The 12,337-nt window shown below is 38.7% G+C and overlaps 1 protein-coding gene across 1 annotated transcript in view; it reads left to right on the top strand.

Annotated features, from left to right (window-relative positions):
• Positions 1-12,337, top strand: part of MICAL2 (microtubule associated monooxygenase, calponin and LIM domain containing 2) — a 115,898-nt gene that overhangs the window by 30,516 nt on the left and 73,045 nt on the right. The window contains exons 3-5 of the mRNA XM_054172015.1: positions 8,680-8,887; positions 9,519-9,635; positions 10,709-10,810. Coding sequence (XP_054027990.1) covers positions 8,680-8,887; positions 9,519-9,635; positions 10,709-10,810 — 427 coding nt within the window. The remainder of the gene's footprint in view (positions 1-8,679; positions 8,888-9,518; positions 9,636-10,708; positions 10,811-12,337) is intronic.

Genomic DNA, 12,337 nt, shown 5'->3' with positions numbered 1-12,337 from the left:
GCTGTTATGTACCTTCTTTGTTTTCAGCCAAGAAAAAGGTTTTGGAAATAACTAGAGGTGCTGGAATCTTGACTTTCACAGCGTGGTATGCTGCCAGCAGCCTCCCTTGTTGGTTCTGTATGAGTGCTGTTAACTTTCCCTGCTCTCAGAAACCTTCCTAAAAATGTTACACTAGGGATGTATTTTGTAATTCTGGTTGTTTGAACTGTTCAAGTTCGTCTTGTTGTTTGGTGCTATTGAATGCCATATATCTCAGAGGTGCTGGTTTGGTTTATTTCCAGTGTTTTCAAACTGTAAATAAAAATATTAAAAGTAAAAACATTGTCTACACATAATAAACCAGTATATGCAAATGATCAGTTAAATAAACTGGGGGGGGAAATAGGGTTGTCACTCTTTGGAGCTGTATTGGGCTGTTCTAGTTAAGTGGCTATGAATGCAGCCACTGGCAAATGCAGTAGCTTTGGAAAATGCACGATGAGCTGGAAGAAACTAGATCCCAGGAGCCTAGAATTGTTGCTGCCTTGTACAGCGTTGTGTTTTGAGCTCAGCCATAGCTGCCATACACTACTGCACAGTCATTCACTTTATGAAAGTTGAAAACGATGGGATGAAATGATTCAGCTTTTTACAAATTAATAGCCATTTATATCAGGATTTTGACTCAGACCTGGCTAGTTCTGTATGACCTCATGTACCTAGTACAGGCTTCTAAAAGCCAAGTCTTAGCTGCGTGTTGGTTAATAACTGACCTAATATAAAAATGTGTTTTATTATCTGTAAAATGACCTTCACATAATTTGACTTACCAAATGCTGTAAAAAGCTGGTTTCTAAGTGGAAACTTAAATGATTTATTAGATTGTTGTAATTGTTTAGCCAAAGAATTTTAGGTTCAGTGTAGTATTTCATCTCTGTAGAGATTCCAGACTGTAGAAACAGTGATGGGGGCTTGGTTGGTTGTTCTGTGTTGTTTTTTATTTTAAGCATATTATCAACTTCTTCCTGTAGCAAAGCCAGGGTTGTTGACCAACTTGCCTTTGGATGCCATAAAGCATGAGAAATCTCTTCCTCCTGGTCCATAGGCCAGTCTTCTCCTTGCTGGCCATCCCCCGACCCTAAAACCATGTAGAGGATTAATTTTTTTCTTGCAATGGTAGTCTCATAAGTGTCACTACTCTTAAGGCTCCTAAGGATCAAGGCTTAATCTCTGCTGTTTTGGAAGCTGAAGCTCTTGCTCCCTTTGTTTCTCTGTTCAACAGTTTTCTGTTTGTGGATGAATTATTTTGTTTTATGGGTTTGGTTAGAGGCTTTTTGCCAAGCTTGTAAGGATAGCCTTAGAGCATTATCTCTGTATGACAGACAAGTGTACGTGGCGGGGCGGGGGGACGACACAAACAAAAAAAACCCCAACAAGGTATTTAAATGCTGCCAACTGTATTATGACTGGGATAGTCAGGCAACATTCTTTCTGCAAGGTTTATTGCGGTTTGTTTTGATTGTTTAAGCAACTGGCCTAAAAAACCCCGGTGTGCAGGTTTTCTTTAGGTAACTGAAAGTTTCTGGAGATGCTTTTCTGTTTTATATCTACCAAGTGCAATTTAAAAATAACCCTTATTTTTGTAAATTGTTATAAAAGCCCTGAGATCAAGTCAATGTATTTAAAATATGATCAGTGCCACCTGAGAGAGTTCTTCAGAAAAGCTCCAGATAACAAAGTCCTGACAGCTTTGATGCATCAAGGACGGAACTCTTGACCTTCTAGTACACTGAATGCATGCAGACTTTCTTCAATGTGTTGCATAGCAGACGATAAGTTTCAGATGTCTTTCATACCATTGTTTTAATTTCAATCTATGGAAAGGTTTTTATATGCAAATGTAATATTAGCTCATATATCTAAGAGGCAGCGAGGATGGATGGGCAAGTGTGTTCAAATTCATCCAGGAAAAATGAAGGCACGTATTTTTTTCCATGCAGAAGCTGTCTTCCAAAAAAAGAGAAATAAATGCCAGTAGAGATAAGCCGGACGAATGCAGTAAATGTACTAACGTTTCACTTCTGTCACTTTGACCCTGTAAAACAGGAGGGCAATGAAGATAAATCCTCTGATCCCTGAATCATGCCATGTCCAGCTGTGAGTGCAGCAACTGCTGGGCACAGTGCTGTGGAAAGAGCTCTGTCTAAAACCAGCCTAGTTAAGGTATCCTCAAACCCATGTAGAAGTGTTTTAAGAACAAAAGTGTCAATTTCTCCCTTGTAGTCACTTGCAGATGTGGGTGCTTTTGGCAGCTGATGACAAAACTGCGTATTTCTGAGATGCACAGTTGGGGATACGAAGGGTCAAATACTGGTGGGATGGAAAGCAGAAATGGACTTGTCATGTCACGCTTCCTTCACTGCAACAGAATTTTGTTCCTGTGGTTGATGACAGTTAAGGGTGCATGCACCTCAACATTCTCAGCTGCCTTTGAACTTCTTCAGCAGTGGTCTTTATGTGGTGTTTGCTCTCCAAAAACGCTTGTTCAGCAAGATCCAGATAGTCTTAATAATATTTTAAGGCAGATTTTGGAACTATACGTAGTGCATTTCGGTAGTGTTCACATAATGCTCTGGAGAGTTAGGACTCCTCATTAAAATACATGTAACCAAATATTATTCTTGTCCAGTTAAGTATTTTTAACCTTATGAATTTTATAATAAGCTCAGAAAACAAAGTATAATAGAGGAAAATCTGGTTTTAAAGGTCACTTAATTTTTGTAGGATGAGTTTAATTCCCATATCTTCTCCTCCCCCTTCCTTTGGAAGAATGACTTAAAAAAAATAATAATTAATATTTGCATGTAGCATAGATCAGTTAATCACAAATTTTAGGTACAAGTTTCATCTGACCTTTTTCTAGAAATGAGAAAAGAGCTCTTGTTTTAGGTCAGCATTGTCCCTTTTCTATATGTGTATGTAGTCAAATGGACACTTCCCAAATCACTGTCATATTTAGCTACAGCTATCATCACTGTTCTTGATAGGGTCGTGTTCTGTTGCCTTTTAGTAAAACCAGTTGTATAGGTATGGCAGCCTGCAACAAGTACAAGCATCTCACGCTACGCAGGGCACATTACTGTCAGGAGAGCACTGTAAGTGCATGGCTCTAGTGTGTCTGGCAAATGAGCTATTTTACAGTGAGACATCCTCCATTGGTGTCAGTGGCTGTAGTGGTTTGTAGAAAGATGACAAGTATTTTGTAGCAGGGTCATCATCTAGAGAAGCAGTGAGAACCTCAATAGAGGAGCAGCCATACATTGAAATGCTTTGGTAGACCAGGGCTGAGGCAAGATTAGACTTGCATCTTAGATTGACAAGATGTGTCAGGCATGCTGTGAGCTTAACCTTTTTTTTAAATTAAACTTCATCTTGACACTTCTAACACTGTCTGCCATTTAGTGGCGTATAGAACTTTATTTTTTCAATGGCTTCAAGTATAATGTTTCAAACATGAAAAGTAGATTGGTTTTCAGTGGATTGTGGCCATGTGCGACTGCACTGTTGTATCCAGTGGCTGTCAATGAATTTGTGATAAAATCTGAAACTACAAGTGGGAGATGAACTGTAAGTCAGTAAGTCAAGAATGTCCTACTGAGCAGTCCTATTTTTGCCAGAAGCGTTTTCATGTCTAGTAAAGGGAATGAAGTGAGAAGTGGTGCAGTGGAGAGAGCTTCCTGCTGCAGCTTCTGGTAGTTGTCTGCCTTAGCTGCTTATGCAGCTGTTTCTCTTTGGAGCCTTTCCAGGGAAACAGTCATTGCTGATCCGGAAAATGTGGTGTTTCATTGTTTTGTGCCTATCTTGGTTACATCACATTTAGCTCTATCATAGATAAATACTTGCCCAAATCCACACAGCACATAATCTTGTGGAATCAGTCAAGTTAATCCTTGGTGTATCCCTGTCACTTTGGACCTTGCAGGAAGGCCAGGGCCCATGTGAAGTTCCAGAAGGATCTGGCAGCTGTGGGAATGAACACATCTGAGGCTTGGAGCAAATGAAGGAAGAGGGATTGCTATGGAAAAGCAAAGTGTTCTGTCCCTCTGCATCCTGCAGCAATCTGGGTGCAGGCAGATCCTCCCATCACTGTGTGGGGAGGCCCACAGCTGTTGAGGGCACCTGCAGCACCAGACAACACTTCAAGGTGTGTGTGGAAAGCTGCTCCTTGTGGCTTGTTTCTAGCACCAAGATCCACTCCTATAGGCTTTGAGTTCCAAGTGATGATTTGGGTAAATATTGCATGTTATCTAAAGAAAGTTAAATACGTCAGGCAGGTGATTTTCACTACTATGCGTGTATTTAAACTGAAGAGTAGAAATGGTGTTTCTAACTTGTGCCTTGGAACAACAAAGGGTGACTGTGTCTATCCAGTTGCTCTAGAACTGGAGTCTAAAATTAATCTCCTCTTTTTCACCTCCAAAATAACTGAATGAGAGACATGAAGAAAACCTTGAATTCCGGGAGTGATTGTAGCTTCTTTCCTTATCCCAAGAATACATGGATAGTGGATCGTAATTGAACATGTTTGTTTTCCAGGACTAATTTAATGATTCTGTAGCTTGGGCAGGAGAGGACTGAGGGATTTAGAGCAGGAAAGTATCTGTGCAATGCACTGAGCTAAAATGGGATTTGTGTATTCTTAACTGTGCAAAGAGGTGCTGTTTGGTTCCATCCTCCACTCACAGGCTACTACCAAGTAGCAGCAGATTCCTTGACTCTTAAGCATGTAAATGCTGAGAGCTGGCTTTTTTTTTTTTTTTTTTTTTTTAAATTGTCAAGGTTAGGAAGTAGATTCTACCTTTTAAATTACTAAAACAGATGAGATGTCCATGACTGGGGCATTGTGGAGTGTTATTTCGTTGGTGGTTTTGTTGCTATTTTTCTTTTTAGTGGTATTTGTTGGTTGGTCGTTGGTTGGTTGGTTGGTTTTGTTTGTTTTGTGTGGGGGGAGGTTTTTTGGTTGGCTGTTTTTTATTGTTTCTTTGTTAGACATAGTGCTGGTACTCTTGCTTTGTGTCTCCTTTTCTCTCCAAACCTCAGCTGTTTCTGTGCGAAAACCAGCAAAGGCATTCTGCAGATTCTCAGCTGTTAAACTGCATATGGTTTTTCCAGAATGGGATATAGGTGTCTGGATTTCCATGCTGCTGATTTAGTAGCTGGAGATGGGAGGAATTGCAAGAGGCCCCTACTTGAAATCCCTCTCTCCTTTTCCTCCCTTTCTATTTCATAAGTCATATACATTATATATGACATTTGTACATTATATGCAGATGACATTGAAAATCCATGCCTAACACAAGTCATTTTGATTTTGGAGAGGTAATGGGTGCTCAAACCAGCATGTAAAACTTTCATGGTCCCATTTATCATAGTCAGTAATTACTATCATTCACATGCAGGATATTTTCAAGAAGAGCAGATGAAATTAGCTTGCATAAAAGTGTCATTAAAAGCAGTTGTGGTGTTCAGTGCTTGTAGGAATTAGTGGTTATGTCAGAGTTTCATTGTCACAGTGTGTACAGCCCCTTCTAGGGATGCACGCTCAATATTTTAAGCATTTGTAAGATCTTTGGATGAACTATGTGAAAAGATAAATTATTTTCTTGAAGGGTAAAGGAGGAAATTAAAAATCATGTGTTTAATCTGCCACAGGAATGCATAACTGTGTTTTCTTCCTTCTGATTTATTCTTTCTGTACTTTTGCCTGCTTCTGTCAACTTGTAATGCAGGTGCTGTTCATGGAGTGTTTTACTGAAGCTTCTCATTTGGCAGGGAAGTATTTACATTTGTTTGCAGGCAGATCAGCCCTTTATACTATGAGGTTTTCATGGCTTTCTATCATTACTGCTATCTTGTTCTGACATGGTATACTCCCTGTAGTAAACCAGGATGTGACATCCAACATGGCACTGATTTTTCAGGAAGGTCACAGAAGTCTGTGATTTTGTTTTTTGGATAAACTTCCCTGTAATCAATACAAGTCTTTCTCCCTGTGTTTCCAGCCTGAACAAAAGACATGCAAAAGCTCCTTGTCAGTCCTCTTTAGCAACTGTAACAGGCTAATTTGCAGATGATGTTGTGGAAAGTCAAGTTACCTTTACCTTTTTAGGAGATCTGGCACTACTAAAATCCAGTTGAGCTGCAAATTGTGATGTGGGCGTCAAGAAACTGTTGACATTTGTCCAACCCTGTTTGTTAGATTTCAGAATTGCTTATTCAAGACTTCCTTATGTGATGTCAGTCGTCACAGTCTGTTAAATTGCAAGAGCAGGAAGTGGAAGTAGGAAGCCATTTGAGATACGTTCTGGGCTGGCTACAAGAAAGCTTCTAGTGTGTCTGTGCAAGCAGTGAGCTGGGGATGGAGAGCAGGGACAGGACAGTGATATGGTTCCTTTCTATATTTAATAAAGGTGGGAATATAAACACAGGAAGAACTATCTTTGCAAGGGTTTTGAGATGGTTTTGGCCCCAGAAGTTTTAAAAAAGATGCTAAGAGTTTTTAAAAAGTGCTAAGAGTAAGCTCTCTGCCACTGGGAAGCGTCCTTAATAAATTGAAGAACAAATAATTCTGAAACATAGATAAGTATGTTTAGGGAAGGTAACCATGGATGACAGCAAATATACAACCTTTTTTCACAATGTCTCTAAGCAATTAAGAAGATATTTTTTTCAGTGGTGATAAGAGGAGGTGGGAGGGCAGAATCCTCCTTAAAACTGTAACATAGTGTGTTGAAGAGTACCAAGAGGAACTAACAGGTTTTTTTTCTGTGTGGGCTCTGTTACTTGGCAGGATGCACTATGACTAAATCTCCAAAGACTGTTCTGTGGTAGTTGTAGGGTGAATTTTTGTTGGTGTTTGTTGTTTTATTTTTAAAGTTGCATTTATTAATATGTAATACAGTTGGATAGCCAAAAAACCAATCCCCACTTTATCAAACCATGTGTGGTCTTTATTTGTAAAATGTATCTGTGTCCTTGCAATACACTGCTGGAAGGCTGTGTGGCTGTGAAGGCAGTCACCTACTTGTCAGAGCTCAGAGGTCCCATGTTAATCACAACAAGCATGGACAGGAAAGAGCTGACCCAGACTCCACCAGTGATCCTCTTCAGTCGGGATAACATCCGTAGTCCACTTTATTCCTTTATATAATTACATTTGTTGATATTTTCTTAATATTTATCATGCAGTGAGGGGTGTTCTTGTGCAATTGTGAATTAAATACGTTCTTTTAGGAGGAAGAAAGCCAAGCTGCTTATTTAATATTTCTAGTTTGCCTAAAGCAAAGCAAAAGCACCTCACAGGAGCCCTTTGTTCAGTGGGATTTTTTTAAAAGTATTTATTCAATTTTAAAAAAGGCACTTTTATGATTGGTTGGACAAAAGTCAGCACCAGATAATTTTTGCTTAAGTTGTCAAATTTGAAAACAAATGACGAACAAACCAAAATAAATAAATTACTCAACTTTATGCAATTGAAATGTAATGGGAACCAGACTTGTATCCAGAGAGCCTCCAGATACAGGCAGTGCTTGCTTTGAAACTGTAATCACTGTCTGGCTATGTGCACAGGGTACGCAGGAGCATGTCTGGTTTAATGAGATAATGGCTTTGGGTTTGCAGTGCAGTGCAGCTTGGCCGTGCAGCCAGACCTCTGCCTTCTGCTCAGGCTCACCCTGTCCTCCCTGCCCCAGCCTGGCGCTTGAGCTGATGGCACAGGTTTTTGTGGAGTCTGTGTGGATTGGGGGTGAGGAGGGGGTGGAACAATGACACCGTCCAGCTCTAAGACTGTTTTTGCTGAGCTTTTAGTAATCAGTCAGGAAAATGTAAAGGATTTGGTATTGTTGGGTTTTAATAAGTTCAGTTTCTGGAAATCCATTGCTCATTAATCTCTGAAAATTTACAGCTGTCAGCTAAAACTAGGGCAAGAATTCCCTGTAGTCACTTCTGAAACAGTTCTTCTAGATCCACAGACCTGGATTTAAGCTCCTAAAATTTGATTGTTGTGAAGGTGATAATGCTGATTGCTGGGTGGAATGGATTAGGGCAAGCTGAGTTCCCCAGCTCTGGTGAAATATAAGTTGTCTGCTGACCTACCTTGACGTGCCCTGCTTTACAGCACTACCAGGTGAACTACCAGGAGAACAGCAATAGGCTCTTAGACTATGCCCTTGCTTGAAATAGAGAGGAACTAATACTATAAGACTATTGGCTTATCATAGATTTATCTGACAAGTATAGTGAATGCACAGCAGTTTCCTCTTTAAAACAAAAAAAGCCTACACCAAGACCACTTATTTCCTTTTCCCTCTTATTTTTGTAGCTGTAGTTCAAGTGCTTTCAAAATGTGAAGATAGAAACGTGCAAGCAGCTGTTCACGCGTGTTTGACTTTTTGCTGTTACTTCTGTTACATCTTTTTATTGGGTGCTTTTCTGTTTGCATGGAGCAGTTTATCCTTTTGTGTGGACTGACTGAACACCACATGTGAACAAAATTTTAATGTTCACTGATTTGAATAGATGATTTGAATATGCTCTTAACATCAGTCTGGTTGGGTACCAGGTCATGCCTCAAGAATGAGTTAGAAACTGTGTAGAAGTCAGTACAAAATCCTGTATAAGACTCCTTCTTTCCTGTGCTAGTGTTTAATTATTGGAGGTGGCCCATGTGGCTTGCGGACTGCCATAGAACTTGCCTTCCTGGGAGCCAAAGTTGTGGTGGTGGAGAAGCGGGACACTTTCTCAAGAAACAACGTGTTACATCTCTGGCCGTTTACCATCCACGATCTCCGGGGACTGGGAGCAAAGAAATTTTATGGGAAATTCTGTGCAGGATCTATTGATCACATCAGTAAGTATCTGAGGGTGTGGATTTTGTTCAGGTAAGAGGTGTGCTGAGATCAGAAGATTAACAGAGACTTTCTTGAGTTGACCAAAAGTTCATCTGCCTTAAACATGCGTGGGTGTGTGCATGCACACACAAAGGGAAAAAATGGTCTCATTTAAGCAACATAGCAATTAATAAATGACAGTCTTCTGAGCAGCTTTTTTATTAGTCTGGATTTGTTAAACGGTAGGCTTTTATTAAGAAGAATGAAAAATACCAATACTCATTCTAGTATGTTATAAGGTAGACAGAGCCCTTAATCTAATGAGAAAATATGCAAAAGTGTGATATTTTGGATGGAAATTAACAGTAAAAATGTATATCCTAAAATGAGCTACATAACAAGTAGCAGATCCTGTAAATATCATCAAGAAAGCTCTAAGGAACTCACTGAAATGAGTTATGTTACCTATGAGATGGAGCTGCAAGAGGGAAATGAGAAGTGAACAACATCCTGTGACTGCTGCTACAATTTGCATTTGACATAGTATGGAAAATAATGCTGTGTGCTTAACAAATATCACTTGTGGGGCATGCTAGTAGCAACTGCAATTACTTGTGTATTAAATACATCTTTGTTACTTGCTGCCAACAGGTATTCGACAACTTCAGCTTATCCTCTTCAAAGTTGCACTTATACTAGGAGTTGAAATCCATGTGAACCTAGAATTCGTGAAACTCCTGGAGCCTCCTGAAGATCAAGAAAACCAAAGTATTGTTTATCAGAATGTAGTTCTGTTCACAATAGCTTCTTTTTATGTGAAATCCGTCAAGGTAGTTGAATTCTATTTAAAGAAATGTGAGGGGGTTTTCCCCTTCTTCTTCAGATAGGTTTTCTGTATGTAGCTGTATACATGAGAAGGATCATTGTGACAGAGTACTAATAATTCTTTAAATACAACCCAGTCTGAGAAGTTGAGTTTTTGCACAATGCCTTCTGGCATGTGTTTGAGGCTTTGTAGGGAGTCTGGTGTGGCTTTCTGGTATCTCCTTGCAAAAACAATTATTTTTTTTTTAATGGTTAATATAAATATTGAGGATCGATTAAGCTCTTTGGGCCTCATTTTGCATCTGCATTTTGCTGTAACTCCCATTGGCACACAGAGTCTTATCAGCCATCTTTTAAAATTACAAAATACAGAAAGATTTAACTTTTTTTCTTTTTTTAAGATTAGTGTATAAGGCACAGTAGTAATACAATATTTTAAAATGTTACTGTAATTCAAGTACTGTCTCTCTTTAGTCATCTAGTAACAGTAGAATAACTAACTTATTTAAAGTATATATTTTTCAACATGGATAGTACAAACATTTTTGCATAATCTACTTTGTCCTAATGCAAAGATTAAATTTAGCTTTGTGAGTGTCCTTCCATTTAATTTTTTGTTTAGGAGGCAATTAAAAGTGCTGCTGATGGAATGCTGCTGTTCTTTTAAAAGACAGCCCTTTCTTGTGCTTACTGTGAATATAGTGTCCTGAAAAACCCATTTCTATGAGAATGAAATGCTTAAATACATTACTGTGACATGGGTTAGAGAGCAAGCTTAGTGCATTAGGTGACACAAATGGACACTTACTTTTTTTTCTTTAATTGTCAAATTATGAGCCTGAACTGTATTAGCAATGTTCTTTGACAGCAGCAGAACTTCCCTGCATCCAACTGAGGCAGAATTCAGCTCCCTCTGTGTGAGAAATAGAGCATTTCTCTCAATGCCCTTCAGAGTCTGAAAGCACTTTTCCGTTGTATTGCTGAAGAATTAATGAAATTATTCTTCATGTTTTCAGAGATTGGTTGGAGGGCTGAATTTCTCCCCATGGATCACCCGTTGTCAGAGTATGAATTTGATGTTATTATTGGTGCAGATGGCCGCAGGAACACGTTAGAAGGTAGGTGAATGTGTGCTTTTAGCTTTATTTATGGCCTTATTTATACCTTAGAGGAGAACACAAAGCAGTAGGTTACCTTTTAATCTACTGAAGTCTATTTGAAAACTTTTTTTTTTTGGGGTGTCATCATCTGCTTTTGTTCTTAAGTTGTATCTCAAAATAAAGATATTCAAGTCACTATGGATTCTCAGTACTGTCTATCTGGATTTTCTACAAAATGCAGCGTGATGCCATTGAGCTTGCTTCAAGGTTAATAATTATATAATAATTGAAGGAAGCTGACAAGATACATGTCAGGAGTTGCACTGTCTTTGCTATTATGCCCTAAATTTGCACTATATGTTTAAATTAATGACCAAAATGTGACTGCGAGGTATTTAATGAAGGCATGAGAGGTATCACTCTTCTACAGAGGTGATTAAACCTCAGAAGTTCCTACAGATACCAAAAAGTAATAAATAACTGTAAGGTGGTGAGGGGAGAGAGAGTAAATGCTTCATGAACTTGAACAAGTGCTGAGAATTCAGACCTCCTGAGTTGTTTTTCCTAGTGAGACACTACCTAAGCTGCTCCTGTATCACATGAACAAACCTGTTAATTACATATTCCCCTTACAGCTTTAATTATATCCATGTTAGCTTTGGTTCCCTAAGTACACTATTTCCTTTTATTATTAGCTTCTTTTTGTCTGCTTGTTCTTATATCTGCCAACCAAAATATGAATAAACACCTTATAGTGCTCTATTGGAAATTTCCCCTCTTTATAGTCCAGCTATGTCCCATAAAAGACTTTGGTAGTCAGATATCAGCAAAATGAAATTATTCTTATCACAGCTGCATACTCTGAGAAGTTAATGATTATCATAGTACCAGGATCTAAGGGAATGTTTAGTGCACTGGAGGCTGTTTATGTACAGAAGCTGGTATTGCCACATTAAATTTATCCCAATGAAATAACAAGAGCATAACGAGAAGCACAGTGATTTGATTTTAATTTTCTTTTCTTCCTTAGGATTTATGTGTAGTCTCTGAATAGTCATCTGCAGTTGGACACAAATACTCTAGGGACCCCTGTTCTGCTTCAGAATTCACTTACAGATAAGGGAAATATGTAGAGGGGGAAAACTTAAACGTGTGATTGCAAGAGGCTTCTTTTGTAAAAAGAGGAAGCTAGGATAGAGGGAGGAAGCAAGTAATTTCAGAGTCAGTTTCACCTTAGAAATCTAACAGAAGCCACTAAATTCTTTTCAACACCTAGTGTCTTTGAAAATCCTCAGTAGCTGGTAGTCTGTGCACCTGTACACTGTTAAAGAGGTTTCTATTTTTTTTTTCAGATATCTCTGCTGCTTTTGACTGCTGATCTCTTGGAGATTTTTTTTTTTTTCATGAGCTATTTAGCACCTACATAACCAAAGTCTTATGTGATATTTAGTCTAGTAAAAAAGTTACTCTCCATTAAATTTGATAATTTGATCTGCTTTATTTCCAGTCTTGTTTTCTTTAGCTACCATTTGAATTTTTTTTCTT

Source organism: Dryobates pubescens, chromosome 22 (genome assembly GCF_014839835.1).
Source record: "Dryobates pubescens isolate bDryPub1 chromosome 22, bDryPub1.pri, whole genome shotgun sequence".
Classification (NCBI taxonomy): domain Eukaryota; kingdom Metazoa; phylum Chordata; class Aves; order Piciformes; family Picidae; genus Dryobates; species Dryobates pubescens.
This window is presented reverse-complemented; position numbering and strand designations above follow the sequence as displayed.